Source organism: Mirounga leonina, unplaced genomic scaffold, assembly GCF_011800145.1.
Source record: "Mirounga leonina isolate KUSES-001 unplaced genomic scaffold, KU_Mleo_1.0 Mir_507, whole genome shotgun sequence".
Lineage (NCBI taxonomy): Eukaryota > Metazoa > Chordata > Mammalia > Carnivora > Phocidae > Mirounga > Mirounga leonina.
In genome coordinates this window covers 1,950,574-1,974,846 of record NW_023270789.1, presented here as the reverse complement: position 1 = coordinate 1,974,846, position 24,273 = coordinate 1,950,574, and the positions used below count along the sequence as shown (strand labels likewise).

The 24,273-nt window shown below is 37.2% G+C and overlaps 1 protein-coding gene across 4 annotated transcripts in view; it reads right to left on the bottom strand.

Annotated features, from left to right (window-relative positions):
• SPAG17 (sperm associated antigen 17) overlaps nt 1–24,273 on the bottom strand; it is a 235,062-nt gene that overhangs the window by 117,974 nt on the left and 92,815 nt on the right. For 3 of the 4 annotated variants that reach the window (XM_034990187.1, XM_034990186.1, XM_034990188.1), the window contains 6 exons: nt 21,039–21,266; nt 20,725–20,943; nt 14,518–14,579; nt 13,828–13,941; nt 6,152–6,306; nt 1,759–1,937 (listed from right to left, as the gene is read on the bottom strand). In XM_034990187.1, coding sequence (XP_034846078.1) covers nt 1,759–1,937; nt 6,152–6,306; nt 13,828–13,941; nt 14,518–14,579; nt 20,725–20,943; nt 21,039–21,266 — 957 coding nt within the window. The remainder of the gene's footprint in view (nt 1–1,758; nt 1,938–6,151; nt 6,307–13,827; nt 13,942–14,517; nt 14,580–20,724; nt 20,944–21,038; nt 21,267–24,273) is intronic. The other variant, XM_034990189.1, reaches the window with a different exon arrangement.

The following is a 24,273-nucleotide window of genomic DNA, read 5'->3' as shown; positions in this document are numbered from 1 at the left end:
AGGCAGACGCTTAACCATCTGAGCCACCCAGGTGCCCTGGATTATAGGGGATCTTAAAGGCTATCAAGTCCAACTCTCCATTCATTCATTCCTCACTCTTTCTCGCTGTCTCCAGAGTGGATGTCTGAAGTGGAACTGAGCTCCTCCAGAGATGAGGAAGTCACCATTGTCCTCGTCCTTGTTGTTGGTGGAAGCAGTGCATTCCATCCTCACTGTGTTGCGACCTTGAAGCTTTAATTGAAGTGGTCTCTCTCTCCCTACAGCTTTAACCTAATTAATCCTAGTTTAACCCCTTAAAAGACCACACAGAACAAATCTAACTTATATTGAAGCCCTGCTCTTGCCATTATAGTCGTTCCATTTTGAAGATTTTCAATTTTCCTGACTTAAAAGGTCTCAAACTGAATGCAATACCTACCAAGTGTGTTCCCATCCCAAACTGACCATTATCTGGATTTCCCCCAGGCATCTAGATGGTAATTAAGCTTTTGATTCTGTTCAGAAGCAGAATAAAGAAAAGGCAGTCAACCCACAATTTTTCCTGCTCATAGACAAGTGTGGCCCTAGACTCTATTGTGAGAGGGTGGCCCTACCTCTCTTTTTTATATACTCCCCATCCATCATTCCAGGCACTATCAGGAGGAAGCCCAGGCTGATGGATGGATTGATTATATAAGCATTTTGGTGGATGGTGACTGATTCATTACCAACTTGGCTTTCTAATTTTTATTTTATTTTATTTTATTTATTTATTTATTTTTTAAAGATTTTATTTATTTATTTGACAGACAGAGATAGAGCGAGAGAGGGAACACAAGCAGGGCGAGTGGGAGAGGGAGAAGCAGGCTTCCCGCGGAGCAGGGAGCCCGATGCGGGGCTATGACCTGAGCCGAAGGCAGACGCTTAACGACTGAGCCACCCAGGCGCCCCTCTAATTTTTATTTTAAAAATCAAGCCGGCACAAATTCCTTTGGTAATTTACAGAAGTTGCAAAATCTTTGGAAAATACATAGCTTTGCTTTTTTACGAGAAATCACTCTCAACTTTTGCTATCAGAAATAATGAATGTTATTAACATGGAAAACATTACCTATCATGAACCTAGTGAGATATCCCTATTTTCCAGACAAGTTCCCTCATTGCTTTACTTCTTTATCAAGTATCCTTCCTCTTTTTTTTTTTTCACCCTCTTTGCCTTCCCCAACAACATCAAAACCATGGAAATGAACAAAAATAAATGTATGTATTGATCCCAAATCCTGTCAAGTGCCTGTCAAAAGCCCCCAAGAATCCTTTTTCCCTTTATTTTTAGGTTCCTACCCCCAATTAGTCTTGGGACTCTTCTACTTGCTCTTCTAAGAAAGGTCTTGTTTTAATCTCAGTTTTGGAATCTATAAGTATTCTAATGGAGAGATACTGACTCTGAATTTGCCTCATATATTATCAATAAATCCTAGATAGCTGAACCTATCAACCCTGCCAAAATAAAGACATCTGGCATTTCCCTAACATTACATTTAATCTGCAGGACAGATCGAATATTCTAGGTCTGGCGGGAAGTGGCATCAATATAAGACAAATATTCCATTATCCCATCATCAACCTCATCATATTTGGAATGCAGCTATTCTATTTTTTAGAGAAAGTAAAGAGTCACAGAAATTTATAGGCAACTCTTTTTAAGTATCCAGTCTTGATTACATTAACAAATAGGAGGATGTCTTTGGACTTTACATGTAAGTTCAACCAGTTACTTACTTTTAGATTTTTTAACAGCATTAATTTTGCCAGGAGAAGTGATTTTGGCACCAGCAGATTTCAATTCCAGCTCAGCCTTCGTCCTAGCGATTTCCTCAGCCATTTTAGATTCCTGATATATGGCTTCTTCTTTTACGATCCAATCTTGAATGGATTTTGCCACAAGTTCCAAATAATTCCTTTAAAAAAAGCAAAAAAGAGCAAATGACAATTGAGTTACTATTAATTATAATCAATCAATACTAAAGATACCAACTGTGCAAATGAACTTTTCAAAAATGAACTGATCCTAAATTGCCCATGTAACAAATGCAATAGACTCAGATATATCCTAGATGTAATTTGTACAAAGTAGTCAAATACAAATATCCAGTGAGCATATGAAAAATGCCAACTTCATCCACAATTAAAGACATACAAATTTAAAAATGAGATGTTTCCAGCCCAGCAGAAGATTAAAAAATTTGATACTCTCAACACTGTTAACTGGAGAGTAATATGGTGCAATCTCTTTTTAAGGAAATTTTATAGCATAATAGAAACTCTTTTAATTGATGACAGCTAATGACTCACTGGATTAATTGAAATGCTCCAGTCTTTCTATAAAACTTACTGGACTGCAAATTTCCACACCCTAAATACTGTGCCCTACACTGCTTGTGCACTTAGGCTCACACCAGCCAGTTGTTCACCAGGAGTAGGTCATATCTGTTCCCAAACTCATTCATTCTATTTATGCTGATGATTGTACTTATTTTTAATGAAATATTATGTATACTTATATGAATGTCCTGAGAGAGTTATTTCTGAGGAAATAATTTGAAATATTTAGGTTTGACAATCAAGATTAGTTATTGTCAAATTGTGTGAAAGTAAGGCCTAAGGCTTGAAAAATAAAATTAGAGGGATTCTATACTCAGGTTATTTCACAATTTTCTTTCATTCTTGATCCCTTTTAAAGAAATAAACTGAAAACTGTAGACTATGAGTTATGGGTATGCAACATCTTCATTGGGAAGGGAAAAGACATCTCAAACTCAACCTGTTCCCAAACTGACTGATCTTCCTCTCCAAACTGCCCTGTCAAGGTCAAGCCTTTTGGCATCTCAGCTGATGGCAAGTCTATACTTCTAGTTGATCAACCCAAATGCCCTGAAGGCATCCTTGACCACGCTTATTTTCTCATACTCCCCTTCCAATCTGTTGGGAGACCCAAATAATTTTTTAAAACACATATTTAAAATACATTCAAAATCTAATCACTTCTCACTTACTTCACTGTTATTTTCCTGGTTTAAGCCACCATCACCTCTTGCTAGGATGGCTGCAGTAGCCTCCCAACCAGTCTCCATGTCCCTACTCTTGACGCCCTGTAGTCTATTCTCAACAGAGTCACCAGAGAGATTCTTTTCATTCTTAAGTCAGATCATGTCTCTCTCCAGTTCAGAACCTTTCAATGAGTCTGCTTTTCAAACAAAACCTAGAGTTCTTGCTATTTTTCTATGATGAGGGAACACAGCTAAATCAGTATTCAAATGAGATGACAAAATAGACAATATTTCAGCATGCAATGATTCAGGAATTCACCAGCCACAGATACGTTCTGAAAGAATTACTCACAAATGTACTCCAGCTGCATTGAAAAAATAAATTCAAGAAAGAAGACAACATGGGATATAAATAAAAGGGCTGAGGAAAAAAACAGTACAATTTGTAATTAAATGTAAATAATTATTTGTGTTACTTGTCTGTGATTAAAAAATATTACTTAATAATTGGAAATAAAATTTGGAAATAAAATTTCAAAATGGAGGTAGGCTATTAGTTGGGAGTAAGTGGAAATATGTTAAAAATTTTAACATTTTCTGTGAAATGATATTAATACTCATTAACTCCAATTTTGATATAAAATATTTAAATATCTGATTTAAAAGGATAACCTCTAGAAGGATATAAATAGAATGTATAACTTTAAAAACATCACACACTAAGAATGAACTAAAAATTCGATCTAACAAAAGGAAGAAAAGGGATTATTAATCCTAAAGTAGAAATATGCTTATTAAATGCTAAGAATGAGGCCAAAGACATTATTGATAAAAATAGAAGTGAATAGATTAATTCTTTAAAATACAAAGTTTTAGGGGCACGTGGGTGGCTCAGTGAGACAGACATCTGACTCTTGATTTTGGCTCAGGTTGTGATCTCAGGGACATGAGATAGAGCCCCCGTTGGGCTCTGAGCTGGGCATGGAGCCTGCTTAAGATTCTCTCTCCCTCTGCTCCTCCCCCAATACTTCTGTGCTATCTCTTTCTCTCTCAAAATAAAATAAAATAAAATAAATAAAATAAAATAAAATAAAATAAAATAAAATAAAATAAAATAAAATAGGGGCACCTGGGTGGCTCAGTTGGTTAAGCATCTGCCTTCAGTTCAGGTCATGATCCAGAGTCCTGAGATCGAGTCCCATATTGGTCTCCCTGCTCAGCAGGGAGTCTGCTTCTCCCCCTCTACCCTTCCCCCCTGTTCATGATCTCTCTTTCACTGTCTGTCTCTCTCAAATAAATAAAATCTTTAAAAAAATGGGTGCCTGGGTGGCTCAGTTGGTTAAGTGTCTGCCTTCGGCTCTGGTCATGATCCCAGGGCCCTAGGATTGAGTCCTGCATCAGGTTCCCTGCTCTGCAGGAAGCCCGCTTCTCCCTCTCCTCCCAGCTTGTACTCTCTCACTGTCTCTCCTACTTTTTCTCTCAAATAAATAAATAAAATCTTTAAAAAAAAGTAAATAAAAAATAAAAAATAAAATAAAATATAAAGTTTTAAAATATTGTTATTAATTATTACTAAAATCTTTTAAAAGACAGAGGATCTCAGAGTAGCTGAAAAAATCCAAGCTGATATTTAAAAGACATTTAGCTACAAATCAAAATGATGCAGAAAAATAAAAGGGTGGCAGATGGCTGGCTAGGAAGCCGGAAAAGGTCCAGATCCTTGATGACTCTGGTGAGTAGCTGCACTATCCCCGAGACACTGCCCAAGTCCAGATTTCTCACTACAGAAGAAAAATAATCCCCTTATTAGTTTAGCCACTGTAGTCAGTTTTCTATTAATATTGTGAAACATAATTCCTAGTTGACACATAAAATGATTGAGAAAGTTATATCAGTAATTTTTTTATATAAAAGAGACTCCAATCAAACATGGTGAAATTCAAGGTCAAAAGCATTCAAGGGAACAAGAGGGACATTTTAAAATGTTGCTAAAACTTACAATGCATTAAGAAGAATGCTTCTAAAAATACAGATTCAAAAATAAATTTAAACATACACACAGATACACACAGTACACGTGCAAAACTGACAGGAGAAACAGACAAAATTATAATCATAAAGACAGACACTAATACATCTGTCTCAGGAATGGACATTTGAACATGAGAATAATGTTTGATTTTATTCTAACAGACATCCAAAATCCAAATGTCATGCATGAAGTTGCAGAACAATGTAAATTACCAAAAGTAATTGAAGAAGAAATAGAAATCCTGAATAGAAGATTAACTTTAGAAGAACTGCAAAGGTTGTAGATAATCTGTTCTTCATCTTTTCACACTATCATCTCTCCCATTGGGCCCTGCCATCCAGCCCCCAAGGAGCCACTATCTCTAAATGGTTTTCCATGTGAAGTGTTCCTACCCTTCCCAAAATAATGCACTATATTATGTAAGCTGTATATGTAAGCAAAGGATTAGCACAGGACCTGTTTCCCCAGTTATTCTGTAAGTCCATTCTCTATCTTTCTGTATCCTTTTAAGCTAAAACAATGCTGTACAAATAATAAATACTGGATATATATTAACCAGCAGTGAAAAAAATAATGAAATATTCTCATCATTACTGAGAAGGGAGAAGAAAGTTTAAGATCATGAAGAAATAATTAAGGAGCTTGGAAGAAAAAAAAAATCACTGATTCTTAGAGATCTCAGTTTGCTGAGCGACTGGCTGTGTGTTGATAAGTCACTCAGTTGCCCTACTTTTGAGTCTTCCCCAGATCAAGTGGAGTTACCCAAAATCAGCATGCAGAATGTCATGTTTTATAGTTTCTACTTGAAATCTTTCAGACGCAGTTTTATTAGAACCTAAATAAATCAAGTGTAAGGTAATAGTATCCTCATTAGACTTAACTGGTCCAGGAATGATGACTGTCTTCTTTAGTGGTATAGCTTGGTGCTTATCACAGTGGCTGGTACGTCTCAAACATTCAACTTGGTGAACTAAATTGAAGTTTTCTTTGACTTGAACCACCTTGCTTAGACTAAGGAACTAAAAACCAAGTAACTAAGTAACTAACAAGCTAACTAAACTAAGATAGCTATTAACTAAACTAAGTTGGTTACCTGAATCCAACATTGGAGTGAAGAGCAATATTCCAATGTTCACAATGCATATGTTGTATATTCATTGGATTATGAAAGACTAAAAGTAGAGAGTTGTCCTGGGTATGGTAATAAGAATCAATCCACCTGTATTGCTGGCTGGCTTCTTGAAGAACCTGAAATCAAAATATTTGCATTGTTGTGCACCCCCCCCACCCCAGAGGAAGGGTCTCCTGCTAGGGCATATCTCAGCCCCCTATCTTCCTCTTTTTATTTCTACACTGTTAGTCTCACTGTTCGTGAGAACATAAGTGGTAGATTTTTTTTTTGGAGCTGAATTCAGCAACTCTTATAGGAAAACAGATACTAGGTTCCAGGCATAGAGGAATTTGCTCAAATGTTTTTTTATTAAGGCTAGGGAATAATAATTAAGTCAAGCAGTTATTTAACATTTCCCATACCGTCAAACAGATCATTTCATTTTATCATCATTAAAATCCCCAGATCAATAGGTACAATTATTTTTCCCATTTCAAACTACTAAAATCCTAATTTTTTAGTGGAAATTGGGGCTGCGAGAGGATAAGAGATTCATCCAACAACACAGCTCATAAGTTCTAGGGCCAGTGCTCACATCAGTCCAAGTGTCACCATTTTTGCATTCCAAAGAGTGCTCTCCACTATACCAAGCTGTAGTATAGAGAAACGAAGTGAGTAGTCTTTCTCACACATACTGTTCCAAATGACTTCTACCCCTGGCCTTTTCTAAAACATTCCACCCTCAGCATGCCCTGCAATTGCAGCTACCAATAGAGGGGCAGAGAGGGCAGGCACACTTGTGTCCTGCTTCCATTTCACTGCTAATCAACATAAGGAAACATGGTCACAGGAAAATAAATTAGATAGCTGTGGGTTGTTGTTTTGTTTTCGTTTTCAACATCAATCTCATGTAGGAACTTTCACTTTTCTACTCTTTGGGTGATCTGAAGTCATAGAATTGCACATCATGTTAGGAAAGGACTGTTTTACTTTTGCTTTCAATTTTACACTGGTAGCATTACCAAAATAATACATTGACTTCCCCAATCTAGTCCCCTGTATGAGAGTCTTTATGGAGTGGCATTTAAACTTTTACATCTGTTCCCTGAGAAGTAATACCAGAAATACACATGTGGTGAATATTTTTGCGTGAATTGCTTTTGTTTGTTTTTGTTACAGAGGGTACTATCCGTTACTTATTTTTTGGAAAAGCAAATTCCTTTTAGACTTTAAACCCCCAAACCAAATATGTTCATTTCCGATGAATATATATCCTTCTTTCCATTAGAGAGCTCTACAAAATTTGTTTTCATATTTACTTCGGCTGCTAGAATTTACAGCACTAAGTTTCTCAGAGTTATAGTTGCTCTCAATCAGTGCTTAACAAGTTTTCATATAATATCTTTCCTCTCCTTTTTTTTACTATCTGGCTTTTACCTATTAGTCTATATTAATATTGGTGGTGCCATAATAATAGTTTTTTTTTAATTAAAAATAAACACATACTTATTGCAGCATTATTCACAATAGCCAAGATACAGAGGCAACTGGGTACCTGGGTGGCTCAGTTGGTTAAGTGTCTGCCTTCAGCTCAGGTCATGATCCTGGGGTCTTGGGATTGAGTCCTGCATAGGGCTCCCTGTTCAGCAGGGAGCCTGCTTCTCTCTCTCCCTCTGCCCCTCCCCTCTGCTCAGGCTCGTTCTCTCTCTCAAAATAAATAAATAAATAAAAATCTTAAAAAAAAAGATATGGAGGCAACCCAAATGTTCAACCATAAGTGAATGGATAAAGAAGATGTGATATATATATATAGATAGATATAGATATACATATATAGATATATATAAATAAATATATAATGTATACTATATATACAATACTATAGTATATATACTATATATACAATTAAATATATATTTATTGCATATATATATAATTAAATATTACTCAGACATACAAAAGATTGAACTCTTGCCATTTGCAGTAACATGGATGGATCTGGAGGGTGTAATGCTAAATGAAATAAGTCAGTCAGAGAAAGACAAATACCATATGATTTCACTCATATGGAGAATTTACAAAGCAAAACAAATAAACAGAAAAAAGAGACAAACAAAAAAACAGATTCTTAAATACAGAGAGAACACTGGTGGTTACCCAGAGGGGGGGTGGGTGGGGGGATTAAGAGGGCACTTACTCTGATGAGCACGGAGAAATGTATAGAATAGTTGAATCATTATATTTTACAGCTGAAACTAATATAGCACTGTATGTTAATTATACTTCAGTTAAAAAAAAATACCTACTATGTGGCAGGTACTGTGTAGGTTCTAGGAAAACAAAAGTGAACAAAAGAAGATTTTCCTTTAAGATCTGATTAAGATTTTTATAGATCATCCTGGATTCAAAGACATATCCTAAGAAGATGAAATTGATGGAGTATCTATCTGATACATAGAATGGATTGGGCAAGAGCAGAAGTGGGGGTTGACGATTAGGAGGATCCTACGGCAGAACAACAGGATGGTAGCTGGACTGACGTATCAACAGTGGAGATGGTGAGGAGCTTTGATGGCATCCAAGTGTGATGATGGATCAGACATGCAGGACACAGGAAAAGCTGAGATAAAGGATGACTCTTAGCCTTTTGGCTTGAAGGTGATACTTTCTGAGATGGGTGAGGAGAGAAACATGCTTAGGTGGGAAAATTATGAGCTTCATCTGAGACACTGAGGCTGAGATGCCTGTCAGAAATTCAAGTGGAATTTGGAGTTAGGTATTCTAGTGTGGAACTCAGAGAGAAATCATTTGGAAGATAAAATTTTAGGAGTCATTAGCATTAAGTCATATATATAGATGAAATCATCACAAGAATGTTTACAGTAGAGAGAAGATGGTTCAGGGCTGAGACTCCAGGCATTTCGATATTTAGACATTAGGTCCACAAAATTTCAAACAGAGCACTGAGGAGAAGTATAGTATGGCATCTTGGAAACCGAGAGTGAGAAGTATTTCACAGTGAAGTGACCAGCTCTGTGATCTTGTTAAAAGGTCAAGGAAGATGAAGAAAGATAAATGTCCATTAGATCTGGCAGGACAGTGATCATGAAGCTTCATGGAATGGTGAGGACAGAGCCAAGCTGAAAAAAAAATAAAGTCTGAAATAAATGTCCAGTTAAAGATGAAAGATTAAACACATGTGCTTCTTGACACCTCACTAAAAGAACAGTAAAATTTTTGGGTTTTAATATCATGAAATTGAGGGTCACAGGAGAGGAGACAAAGACAACACTTTAGAAGCTGGAAAGCAGAAGGATAAGGGATAACTGACAGCAGACATAGAAAACCAAATTCTAAGGTTAATTTCCCAGAGGTTAGAAGTAAACTTACTTGTGTGCAGAAGTGCAGAAAGGCTCAAGAAATGGCAGTATTAGGTACCTCTGAGAGTGGGGAGAAAGTGGCACTGAAAATAGGAAGATTAAAATATTTTTAAGAAGCTATTATGACCCCCAGAAGCCCTTGACGATTCTGAGCAATGGGGTGGCTGCCCATCTCCCCCATTTGCAGACAAAGGGAGGATTATTACCTACAGAATGATGCAGTGGATTCAAAGAAGGGGACCCTAGGCACTGCCAAGGGAGAGATGTACTACAGAAAAAAAAGGAATTTCATAAAAGTATAAATTGATGTCCAAGAAATATAAGGTGACCTATGTGTGTAATTCTAAATTTTATAGTAGTCACACTTCAAAAGTAAAAAGAAACAGGTAAAGTTAATTTTAAAAATATATTTTGTTTAACCCAATCTGTCAAAAATATTATCATTTCACTATGTAATCAATATAAAAATTGTTAATGATATATATCACCTTTTTTCATATTAAATCTTTGAAATTTGGTATATATACTCATACCAAGTATATAGGATATACATTGTAATATATATGATAATAAGTTATATATATTATATTATATAAGTTTTATATATATATATACAGTATAGCAAACTTACAGAGCATCTCAATTTGGACCAACTACATTTCAAGTATTTGGAAGCTACATGTGACTAGTGGTTACCACATTGAACTATGTAGATCTAGAGGTTGAATGGCAAGGAGCCTAACTGCCTTCCCCGGCCCCCAACAGCTCCCAAATCCCTGACAGATAAATAATGTCTTTCGGTTAGGATTTTAGGATTTTTTCCCCTGGAGAATCTAAATGGCTTAAGAGTATAGACTAATACACCAACACTGATGGGTCTCCCAAGGAAACCACCCAGCCAAATATCCCAAAATGAAATCCATTTATTGACAAATAAATGGCCCTGAGCTCATGCAGCACTTCCTATGATATTTTTAGTGTCTCATTATTAACATGAACAAAAGGGCAAATGTCATTAGGTATTACACTCTAATATGAAAAATGAAGACCCCCGCAAAAAAAAAAAACCCAAAAAACTTGAGAAAAAAACAAAATGAACTTGAGGAAAAAGAGACAATGCAGGGAGAAAACACTAAGACTTCAAAGGACTTTAACATTCTCACAGAGATGAGAAGATATGGTATCAGGGAATGTGAACAAGATGCTATAAAAAGGTAATTTGCAATTATAAATAGAACTTTAGGAAATTAACCATGATGATAACAGAAAAAGAAGGCTCAGTAGAAGAACTGGGTGAAAGCTGAGCCATATCTCCGGAACAAGAAGGCAGGTATTGGAAATTAGGAGAGGAAAAGTAAGCAAATTGGAAGTTCAGTCCAGGAAGTCCAGCACTAGAATAACAGGAGTTCCAGAAAGAAGGAAGAGAAAAAATGGAAAGGAGATGATGATCAGAGAAATGACTGTAGAACATTTCCCAGAATATAAAGACAGGAGTTTCTGGATTGTACCAGGCTTACCAGTATGATACTTGGAAAGAGAACCAGCAACAGGAAACCAAGAACACTGGAACAAACAGAAGATCTTAAAATCTTCCAGAGAGCAGAAAATAAACAGACTCGAACAACTGATCAGGAATCAGAATTTCATTTTTATTTTCTCAAGGACAATCCAAGAAGCTAGAACACTACTGAGGAATGGCTTCAAATTTTCAGGGAAAATGTCTTCTAACTTAGCATTTTATATAAATGTCACTCAGATGTAAGGGTAGAACTAAGATGTTCTCAAACATCCAATGCTCCCCAAATTTACCTGCCATCTATTTTATTTTTTATTTATTTTTTATTTTTTTATTTTATTATGTTATGTTAATCACCATACATTACATCATTAGTTTTTGATGTAGTGTTCCATGATTCATTGTTTGCGTATAACACCCAGTGCTCCATGCAGAACGTGCCCTCTTTAATACCCATCACCAGGCTAACCCATCCCCCCACCCCCCTCCCCTCTAGAATCCTCAGTTTGTTTCTCAAGTCCATAGTCTCTCATGGTTCGTCTCCCCCTCCGATTTCCCCCCCTTCATTTTTCCCTTCCTACTATCTTCTTTTTTTTTAAACATATAATGTATTATTTGTTTCAGAGGTACAGATCTATGATTCATCAGTCTTACACAATTCACAGCGCTCACCATAGCACATACCCGCCCCAATGTCTATCACCTAGCCACCCCATCCCTCCCACCCCCCCCACTCCAGCAACCCTGTTTGTTTCCTGAGATTAAGAATTCCTCATATCAGTGAGGTCATATGATACATGTCTTTCTCTGATTGACTTATTTTGCTCAGCATAATACCCTCCAGTTCCATCCATGTCATTGCAAATGGCAAGATTTCATTCCTTTTGATGGCTGCATAATATTTCATTGTATATATATACCACATCTTCTTTATCTATTCATCTGTCAATGGACATCTTGGCTCTTTCCATAGTTTGGCTATTGTGGACATTGCTGCTATAAACATTGGGGTGCACATACCCCTTTGGATCCCTACATTTGTATCTTTGGGGTAAATATCCAGTAGTGTAATTCCTGAGTCATACGGTAGCTCTATTTTCAACTTTTTGAGGAACCTCCATACTGTTTTCTAGAGTCCTGCCATCTATTTTAATTCAGGAAGCAACTAGAAGAGATAGTCCCCTACAAAAGGAGAGTAACCCGAGAAAGAAGATGACATGGGGTTCAGAAGCCTGAGTATCTGGCTGGAAAGAGAGGCCAAAGCTGTGGCCAGGATGACAATAAAGAAAACTGCCAGGTCCACAGCCGCGAAGCAGGCCTGGAGGGCTAGTGGGAGTTCAGAACATATGGGAGAGAGGTGGCTTAGATAGTAAAACTGATAGAATGCCCGTTAGGTTTGAATGTATTGAGAGGAGATTTTACTCTTTGGTAGAGAGCGTGGGGGTGAGTAATGACAAATGCGTAGTAAACTACACAAATGAAGAAAATGGGAAAACAAACTCTGGGGAAAACAAAAATTAGTATCAAAAAGGGAAATGTAATCATAGGGTATTTACATGGTTCAGCTATGAATAAATAACATTTATTCAAATGAAATATATATTGAATATTGGTCTAACCAAAAATGATGATATGGTTAACAGTGTTAGCAGATGGCAAGAAGTGCTCATGTGTGTGTAGGAGTGTATGAGTGAGTGTGTACTTGTTTGCGTGTGTGTGTGTGTGTGTGTGTGTTGCATGGGGGTTGGCAGAGCTGTTTTCTCAAGAGGGAATCAATTGATGATGATGCCCAACCAAAACTAAAACTAAACTTACTGAGTTAAGTAACACCAGAAATAGGTAAATAGGTAAATAAGTAATTAGGTAAATAAATACCTTGAAGGTTTTTACCTCTGGAATTTAAGCATAGGGGTGGGAGAGAGCTGCTATTTTTTGTAAGACTCTATATAGAACTTTTTGGCTTTAACAATATGTGGATGTAAAACTTTGATATTGGTAAGATTAAAACTAAAAAAGATAAAACAAAAATTAGTATGGGTTTTTGCATAAAACATGTAAACAGAAAATGTACGATTCCTTGTTTTTTTTCATAGTGGTTAAGAGCACAAGTTCTGGGGCCAGATTTCTTGGGTTCATATCCTGCTTCTCTCACTCACCAGCCAGTGACCTTGGGCAAAAGTTACTGCTGGTCAAGTTGTCTCAGTTTCCTATGATTTACATAGTTTCTATTTTATAGGATTGTTGCAAGGATTAAATGAGCAGATAACACTTACAAGCCATTGCTAGCATATAGTTAAGTGCTCAATAAATGCTAACTATTGCAGGTTCCATTGACCTGTTAACTGTATCAGGTCAATACTTTGGTGCCTGGGTGCCTCAGTCAGTTGGGCATCCAACTCTCAGTTTTGGCTCAGGTCATAATCTCAGGGTCCTCAGGCTCCATGCTCAGTGGGGAGTCTGCTTGAGATTCTCTCTCTCCCTCTTCCTCTGCCCCTCCCCCTGTTCTCTTTCAAATAAATAAATCAATCTTAGAAAAAAAAATACTTCTAAATGCAGTGAAAACTTAATAGAAAGGATAGGCAATATGGGAAAAATAAGGTTGCTGTCAGCTTGGGAATAAATTCCTTTTATAGCTGAAGTAAATGGGAATATTGATCAGAACGAGATCTGAGAGAGTGACCTAGAAGTGAACTGTTCTAAATCACCCCATGACTCCCCAAACCTGTCCAACCGTCTCCTAGAGACTCACGGTTCATTAATACCTGAAGCAGAACTTTCGGTTTAAAATGTTCAGTGAAACTCCAGTCCATTAGACTGCGTTGTTGCGTTTTCTTTATGTCCTCTAACTTGGCTTCCACAGTCATCTTCTTGGGTTTCTAAAAAAATCACAGGAGTGCAATTTCAGCTTTAATTTGTGCAAGTCCAAATGGAGCCCTCTTGGACTCCATCAACTAACCAGCACGCAGTCCATCTAATTGGGGAAATCTGCATATGTATAAATCCATATGGCAACATTTTAGGAGAACTGCTGCCAGAAAGAGTATGCCTTTGAGTTTTTTTTTTTTTTTTTATGAGCAACATAATCTAAATATTTTTATTGTTAGGTTATACTCTTCTGAGTCCTGTTAGCAATTATAGGCAGGTTTTCTGAACTCACTTCAAGACAGCATTAGTTCTACATGGCTGTATGGTCAGCAGGTGTTTGTGAGGTTGCCAAGCCACACTGTCTAGAGAGGAGCATGGAGCTTGGAAGTTTTGCTTAAGCCGCTAGTGAAATTAACTCCTTTTTCTCCAGTTGGAGCTAGTCTGGGTATGTCTGAGCAATCCCCCTCCTTCTCCTGCTGAACATCTCCTTTGTGTGTGTGTGTGTGTGTGTGTGTTTCTCACTCTGGGTTACAGTTTTTTCAGATCATCTTACTTGTATTTACACTTTTAGCAAAACAATTCCTTACCTTTTCAAGAGGCTCAGCCTTTGTGACTCCTTCATCTTTGATCTCATTGTTCGTGGTCTGTTCTGTAAATCAAAGACACCAACATCCAGTTGTGTTTGGGCTTTGTTCTTGCCTTTGTCAGTGCTGTGCCTTTTTGCTGCCCATATGATCTATGTTTCTGTGCTGAAAAGGTAATTCCTGAAAGGCATGTTTCATGCCTCCAAAAAGGTGTTTGTGTCAATAATTCTAAATCAGTGTCTACCTAGAAAAGTTATACTGAACCCTTTGAAAAGAACTCAGCTTCCTATATGATGCATTCCTAAATCATATCAGATATTCTGCCCTATCTCCCTCACTTCTAAAAATGTACCTTTATGAGTTGCAAATACTCACTGATTAAACTATAGCTCTTGTGATTCTGAATCTCTCATATAGAAATGGTTAAACTATATAGCATATTCCAAGTTTGACCACAGAAATGGAGTGGGTGATGAATCTTGTGGTAACATATTTGTGATGTTACTGAATAGCTGAGCCAACTTGGCCTTTTATCACCCTTAGAACAACAGCAAATTGATCCCTACATAGTCATATATAAAATGGTTCCACCTTCACTCTCCAAACACATCCCTTTCACTCTCCTTTGCTCATTCCTCTCCAGACTCACCAGGTTGCTTGCTGTGTCTTAAAGTTTTTGCACTTGTTTTTCTTTCTTACATGCTTTGCTTTTAGATAATCACCTGGTTCAAACACTTCATCCACATCGTTGCTCAAATGTTACCTCCTCAAGAGCCTTTCTGCCTTTTACCCTGTTTTATTTTGAATCATAGCATTTACTAGTGCCTAATATTTATTTGTTTGTCTACCTCTCCATCTCAATGTGAATTCCTAGAGAATAAGAACTTGATCCTGTTTTCTATAACTGTACCCTGAGCACCCAGCACGTGGGAGAGATTCAGTACATTTTGTTTTGCTTGAATGAGGAAACTCTACATCACATAATAAAACTGGAAATGTATGTAAAGCTATAGAGAGAGCAGAACTGTGGAAGAAACGCAAAACAAAAGCTTGTTTTAGGGTAAGCATTAGATTCAACTTCATTTTTGGCAAAGAGAACCATAGCTGCACTTCTAGAGGGTGTAGTTAATTGCATCTACCAAGGATAGGCCAATGTTTCTCTTTCTTTTAGGAGCATAGCTAGTTATATTTTCGCTACTGGTTTCATCTTGCCTTGGGCTGGTGAAGGTGACAGCAAGAATGTTCCATTTTGATTTACAGGAAAACTATAAAATCAATTCAGTTCAGTATTTATATAAATATATCTACTCAAGAGAAAACTCAGGCCAACTATAACTCTAAATAGACCATGATGTCCCATGTGTCCTTGAAGCAACTGATATGAAATCTGTGGAATAAAAATTATTCTATTCTGTGGTCTGCCAGATTTCCGGGAGATTTGATATTCCCTCCTGTGTTTAAGGATCTAGCAGAAAAAGTCTCCAGTTTAGAAAATGTGTTCTAAAAAATTGTGCATCAGTTATTTTGTCAAAGGAAAGAGCACTCTAAAACTAATCTGAACTCTTCATTTAAGAGTACAGTAAAAATCATTTTTTCTTTCTTTCTGATTCTGCCTTCAACCGCATAATCCTGTGACAGTGTGATTCAGTAGTTTTTGACACATCTGGAAATGGATGCTTTCTCATCCCTTTGAAAAACAGCTTTCCTAATCTGTTTTACTTTAGAGATAACAAGATCCCTCTGCAAAGCAGTTACTTTATTAAAAAAACACCCAACAAGCATAAAGGGCACATCTAAACCTATAGCCTCACGGTTATCAACTCTCAGGTTTTTCATAAATATCCAATAGGCCCTGTCAAGTTCAAAAACAGTCTCAGATGGAAATCCAGTGTTTGGTAAGAAAAGCACAAATATTTAGTCCTTCACATCCAGGAACAGGTTTTTATATGTATTTGATGCTAAGATGGTTGTGCAGGAAATACATGGACAATTTCTGCTTTGCTTAAAATGATTTCAAGTGGCTGCTTTAGAAATATGATTCAGAGTTAGGGGGAAAATGCAAGATCAACAACAACAAATTTCCTTAGACGTTAACAGCCACAGTGAAATACCAAGGCTCAGCCACCCTCCCCTGTCCAACTGTAAGAGTTCCTTGATGTGGATCAACATACATCATATAGGATCCCTTATTGGTTGTGGGGGCTTAGTTCTTAAGATTGCTCAGCCTCTAGGATATACTATCCATTATAGCATTTTTAGCCCTGACAATTTAGAGTTGCTCTAACCATCTATTTTCCACCAGGATCTGGAATGCCAATTTACATGGTTTGACCACCAGGTGGCAAAAGTTGCCTGAGGAAAACTATACACCAGTTGCTCTAAAGAAAAAAACAAAATACAAAGAAAAAAATCTCAGGCCTTATATCTCTCCTGGCTTATTCTGGATCCACATGAACACAAAGTGACTTCTTTGTCATATATTTACATTCCCACAGGATGCATAATAGCATAACATCCCAGGTTAACTTATTTGGCTTAATTATTTTTGTGAGCTTGGCTAATAGGTAAGGGACTTAGAGAAATAGGGAATCAACCCTTTTGGTAACAAAATCAGGTTAAGTATCAGCATGAAGAAGAGACGATGAGTATGACTAAACCACTAGACAAGGAGTTTCTGGGACTGAGGAAGCCACAAGACACAGTGGAGGAAGCATTGGTTTGGAGTTAGCTCTCTTTTGGAATCCTGACTTCCTACTCGTATGTAGTTGAACAAGTCGCTTAACCCTTCTGAGTCTTCAACTCCTCATCTTTAGAATTAGGATAATAGCATCTTACTCACAGACTTGAGGTTTATATCAAATACTAGTTAATACATGTAAAATGTCTTAGCAGAGTGCTTGGAATATAGCAGGACAATGCTAAAAAAAATGTTATCTCCTTCTCTCTGTCCCCCTCACCCTCACTTATCTGCTCTACTAAGCAAGCAGATTTTCCCTAATTCTACTCCATCGATGACTTTCTCTTTTATCATCATCTAAATTAATGAAAATGGCAAGATGACCATTCAGTCAATACTGACTTAATAACTGTTCTCTTGTGCCACAAACCACTTACTCTTGTTTAATGCTTTTAAAAATTATAAATTATAACACATGCAGAGAAGTACATAGACTATAAATGTGTAGTTTAATGGATAATGGGAAAGAAAAGACCCAGCACTGCAGACATCTTATGTGTGTCCTTTCATAACCATGACTTCCTTGTTAAGCTATCATATTAATCCTGATGTCTTTGTGTGGATTATTTTGGGATTTCTACATTTACAATATTTACAAATAGTAATAATTTTATTTCTTCCTTTTCAAACCTTACACTTTTATCTCTTTTTCTTGCCTTACTGAGTTGGCTAGCATCTCCAATGTAATATTGAATACAAGTGTTTATAGTAGATAGCTTCCTGGAGCCGAGGGAAATCTTTCAACTTTTCATCTTGATATATAATGTTTGTTGTAGTAATTTAAGAATAAACCTTATAAGGTAGAGAATTTTCCTTCTCTTGCTAGTTTGCTAAGATTTCTTTCATAAATTGCTATAGAGTTTTAAGCACTTTTTCTGCATCTATTGAGATGATGATATCATTTTTCTCAGTGTTAATTGATAAATTATATTAATTTTTATAATGTATGTTTTTCCTCTATTTCTGTTATAAAAACAACTTGTTTGTTCTGTATTATTATCATTTTGTATATTGCTAGATCAGTTTACTTATATTTTATTCAGGATTTTTGCATCTATGTTAATGAATGAGTTTGATTTATAATTTTCTTTTGTTGTACTATGCTTGACTGTGTTATTATAAGGTTTATGCTAGCTTTGTAAAATGAGTAGGGGAGGATATCCATTTTTTATTTCTGGGAATAATTTTTAAGATTAGAATTATTTCGGGGCACCTGGGTGGCTCAGATGGTTAAGCGTCTGCCTTCGGCTCAGGTCATGATCCCAGGGTCCTGGGATCGAGCCCCGCATTGGGCTCCCTGCTTGGTGGGGAACCTGCTTCTCCCTCTCCCTCAACTGTTCCCCCTGCTTGTGCTCTGTCACTCTTTCTCTCAAATAGATAAATAATAAGATTAGAATTATTTCTTTTTTTTGAGTTTTGGTATCACTTGTAAATAAGATCATTTGGGTTTGGTATGTCTTATTCAGGAGGATCTTTAATTATTGATTTAATTTATTTAAATGATTACAACACTATTCATGTTTCTATTTCTTCTTGAGTCATTGTTGGTAAGATATACTTTTCTAGTGATTTGCTCATTTTATTTTAAGATTTAGTGGAATAAAGTTGTTCATATCCTCCTACTATTTTTTACATTTCTGTAGAATCAGAGGAAAGTCTATTTCTTTATTCCTGATGATTTTTATTCCTGCTATGGCTTTATTACTAATAAGGTTATTCATGCTTCCTTTTTTTGTGGTCTGCCTTTTATTTAAAAAAATTATCAAATTTTAAAAGTATTTTCAAAGAACCAGACTTTTGTAGTATTTGTTCTTCCTTATTACATCTATATTTTCTTTTTTTTTTTAGATTTTATTTACTTATTTGAGAGAGCACATGTGCGAGAGAGAGAGAGAAAGAGAGAGAACAAGCCAGGGAGGGGCAGAGAAGCAGGCTCCCCACTGAGCAGGAAGCCTGATGTGCGACTCGATCCCAGGACCCTGGGATCATGAACTGAGTCGAAGGCAGATGCTTAACCAACTGAGCCACCCAGGTGCCCACACATCTATATTTTCTATGTCAATAATTTACTTATTTTTTTCTTCCTTTCACTTTATTTGGATTTATTTTGTTCATCTTTATCTAAGAACTTGAGGTTGATGTTTAGCTAATTAATTTTTCTTTCTTTTAAAAATGTATTCATTTAAAGCTGTGAGCTTCTCTCTGAGTATCCCTTGCTTTAGTTGCATTATAGAAATTTTGATATTCAGTATTTTCATTACCATTCAACTTGAAATCTTTCCTAATTTCTATTGTGACTTTTTCTCTTTGAAAATTTGGGTGTCTTCTCATTATTTTTCATAACTAATGGCCACCATAAGTTCACTGGGTTTTGAGAGTATACTCTGTAGTTTTAATCCTGTGAAAATTTGCTGAGATGTGTTTTATGGTCCAGTATACCATTAATATTTTTAAGATAAGCATACCTGTGACCTCTAAAAAGCTATAGTACTATGGAAACTTAATATAGCCATATGAATAATTATAATAAGTAGTAGGAAATGATAACTAATGCCATAAAGGAAGCACAGATTAATTATGACCATGGGAATGCTAAGGGAGCCATTTCGAGAGGGACACATCTAACAAAGCTTTATGGAAGTGCCACTGAAATCTTAATCATAATCAAAAAGAGAACTCCGGGTGGAGGGTATTGTGGAGGAAAGACACAGAGATTGAAAACAGCAGGCTGTGTAGAGGAAATAGAGCTTAATTCTATTTGCCTAGAGCATGGCATGAGTGAGCAAAAGGGAAAAAGCAGAAAGGTTTTGGAAAAGTAATTTGGTACGACTGCAGAAGCACGTATAGCAGGCCAAAGTGTTGGGTTCTGTTAGTAGGGAGCCATTGAGGGTTGTAAGCAGGAAACGAACAGCTGGATTTGGGGTAATTAATCTGATAGCTGTGCATAAGATAGCTCAATAAATTTAGCCTAACAGTCTCCTATGCTTCTATAGCTCCTAATATAACAATATTTATGATGGTATATTCTACAGTAAGAGTCATTACCTGAACTATAAAGAAGAGAGAAAGGGAATCCTTGTTCTTCATTGAGCATTGATTTTGTACCAAGCTCTGTAGTGGGCAGTTCACTATTTATTGAAGGTAATTTTTAATATTTTTTTCATATAATTACAATAACCCTATGAAATACTAATGAAAGTTTTAATTATGTTCACCTTACTGTATTTACTAAGGTAAAAGTGGACTAACAGGCCTTCGGATATTTTTAAAAACAAGGGTTGAAATAACAAGGACTGAATAATAACACTCAGTAGCAAAGTTTAATTTTAACTTAGCTATTAAACAGTCTTCAGTTGAAATAGGGAGGCATTTAAATTTAGATAATGTTTCTTGAATCATTTTGGGGGCTAATACATCCTATAATAGTGTACACACACACACACGCACACACACACAGACACACGTTTGCTCACCTGAAGGCCCAGACTGGATCTGAGTCTTCAAACTAGTCTCGTGCTCTGACAGCTGTATATTATCAGGGTCTAAGAGTTCCTTACTGTTCGGGTCAGAATGCTTCATATTATTAGAATCAGACTGACGAGCATCTGAAGGTTCTTTAGAGATCTCATCCTCTTGCACAGATGTTGACCAATTCTGATCCACAAATAGAATTCTGTCTTTGGTTTCAGTATCTAGTCAGTTTGAAGAGAATCCATTAGATATAATGCTAGAAAAATTGACAATCATAAAATGTAAGAATTCCTTTGATTCCCTCCATGCAGTGTACCTGTTTGGGGTTTGGCCTCTTGGACATTCATTTTCATGATGTATTGCTGCCTTATCTGTTTAGCAAATCTGGCAGGGTTGTCCCATGGTATGTTGAACATCTCAGAATCTGTCCCATACATCATCTCAGAAGGCATTAGCTTTCCTTCTTCATTAACCTCAGAGAGTTTCAGGCTCTCAAAAGTAAACACTTTAAAGGCTCGTTCTACTTCATTCCAGCTCAAGACTTCTGTAAGAAAGCAGGAACTATGCTGCTAGGAATGCTCTTATTACCACATGGTACAGGGCTAACAGAGGGGCAGCCAGGGGGTCTGTCCACCACGATGACAAGGGAGTCACGTCACGCTGGGTGTTGACCTGACTTTAAACATGGGCTCCACAATTTTGCAACAAATATGGATAGTACCTAATAATAAGAAAGCTGCACAGTCAAGATATAATCTATCAAGACAATGCTCACAAATTGCTTCATAGCTTAATCAGTATTAGGTGTATTAGTACTAATTCACATGGACTTTCCAGGGTACCATATTGGTTAAATATGTTTAAAACTTATCATTTTTAAGCAAAAGCACCTTTGCTACTGTTCTCATTTGAAGTAAAAAAAAAAATTGCTCACTTGTGTCTAACATATACTTTATATTCAGTAGGTTTTATTGTTCCTTAGGGCTCAGAAAAGGCCTCTTTTCACCCACTTCAACTGGTGTAGCACTTTCCATAATTGCTCTTCAAAGATTATCAGCTTTCAATTGACCCTATTCATTTGTGCATTTATTTTCTCACAGCATTTATTTATCCATTTGCCCACTCCCTCCCTCCCTTGCTTGCTCACTCGTCTTTCTTTTCTATGTATTAGGCTTTGTCATAGGTCCCTGAAATTCAAAGAAAAGATTTGGTTCTTGCACTTTAGAAGTTCAGGGCAGAGGGGTGGGAGGTAGGTATTAGCAAATAATCATGGGATTCCATGAGGAAAAGTAAAATGATTGTGGCAGATCAATGATTCCGTGGTAACCTCCACTTTTTCTCCAATAGAAATGAGGACACAGGGAGGGCTCTTTTGGGAAAAACATGAGGCAATTCAGAAGAGAGACAGGGAAAAGGGAAAAGTTACAGAATTAAGGAAAGTTTGCTCATTCATTCATTTTGCAAACATCTTTTGAGCACATATTAGTTGTCAAGGATTATAGTAAAAGCTGGGACCACAGCAGTAAAGTTAGTAGTGAACTCCGGATCTTCTAGAGTATCTATTCCGGTGGCTGGAAACAGGGCAAACAGATAAGTGTATGCCATATCAGAGATGATAAGAAGGATAAAGCCAGGAGAGGGGGTAAAAAGTGATAGCGGTTAGGGAGGGGCTTCTTTTTTTATATAAGGTAGTCAGAGAAAAACCCTCTAAGCAATTAAGCAAAAATATGAAGGAAGCGGGAGAGTAAGTCCTGTGAATATCTGGAAGGAAAGGGATGGAGGCAGGAGAAATAGCAAGTGCAAAGATCCTGAGGCAAGGGGTTGACCAACAGGTTCAAGGAATCACAGCAAGGCCAATGTAGAATGAGTGGAGTGGAATGATGAGACCTTGACAGGTGATGAGCTCCAAAAGTGGGTGGCAGAACAGTGTAGATTATTCTTTGAGTGACATGGGTGGCCACTAGAGAATTCTGAGTTAAGAGGGTACATGGTGTGACTAACATTTTGGAAGGATGGTTCTGGTTATTGCATGAAAAAAAGTCTAGGTGAAAAAGTGAAAGCCTGTTGACCAATTGGAAAGCTATTGAAATAGTCCAAGTGAGAGGTGACAGTGGCCTGGGCTGCCATGGCAGCGAGGGATGTGGTGGTATTGGTTGTGGGGCATAAGAAACAAAGAGGAATCAGGGATGACTCTAGGTTTGGGAAGAAAACAGTTGCCATTTACTGAAATAAGGAGGACGATGAAGGGACAAATTTCAGGGAGTCAAGAGTTTGGTTTTGGATCTGTTAAGTATGAAGTGCTGATAGAGAGAAGAGGAGAGAAGAAGAGGAGCAAGGGTTTTGGAGGGGACACGTAAGCAGGATATGTGTGACGTGGCAATGGCAGCAACAGAAACAAGAATCCTGTGCTGTGTGTAAGACAGGGTGGAGAGAGCATGGAGTCATACCACAGGCAGAAGGAGAGGTGGAGTGTGGCAGGATATAGGCAAAGGACACACATTCTCAGGAACATCAGTAACAGGGCGGTTATGTAAACAAAGTTCTCCACATACCCAGTTGGGTAGGCTCTCCCCTGCTTTTCCATGAGGTGATGACATGACAGTAGTCCAAAGATTTTGTTGTTTCCTTACCATTACGTCTACTTAAAAATCAAAGAACAAATCAAGAATAAAATATTTCATGATTTGCTTAGAGTGAGAAATGAAACGAGGCACTTTTCTCTTTTCTAGGGTAAATGCTTTCTTGTCAAATAAAGATGTCTATAATTTCATGTTCCTTCTTGTAAGTGGGAATGTATCTGCTGATCGCTTCAAGTGGAAATAAAGTTGGTTTTTATTTTTTAAAGATTTTATTTATTTATTTGAGAAACAGAGAAAGAGAGAGCATGAGCAGGCTGAGGGGTAGAGGCAGAGGGACAAGCAGACCCCCAGCTGAACAGGGAGCTAGATGTGGGGCTCCATCCCAGGACCTTGAGATCATGACCTGAGCCGAAGTCAGACACTTAACTGACTGAGCCACCCAGGCAGCCCTGGAAATACAGTTTTTGAAGGAGATGACTGTATCTAAAATCTCAGTGAACTCTGCAATGAGAAGCTGATTTTAGATTCTCAAAATTACCTCTCTTTCCGCTGTCCTCAAAGATTATAAAATGACCCTTCCTTCTATGAGAGGAGGTGAACTTGAATCAACACACTCTAGGCACCACACCGCCAGGGGGGCTCTCTACTCTGTGCTTTTACCTAGGATAGGGATCACCATGCTTTCTGCAATGATGTCAAGGAAGGGATGTGGGGGTGGGTTGCAGGGAAAAAGAAGGAAGAAGCAGATTATTCTTGTCATGGAAACGCAGTGGAAAGAAGACCCAGGGCATCAAATTGAAGAATGTTATGCATCATAGCTGTCATACTATTGCTAATGACATTATTCAAGGTTAGAGAATCAAAATACCCACCTCAGTCTCTGAAAGCTCTTTCAATAACTAAAATACTTTTTGCAAATAGGAGTGTAATCTTAAGAAGCACATATGACCATAAATGAATGAATTTAAACTA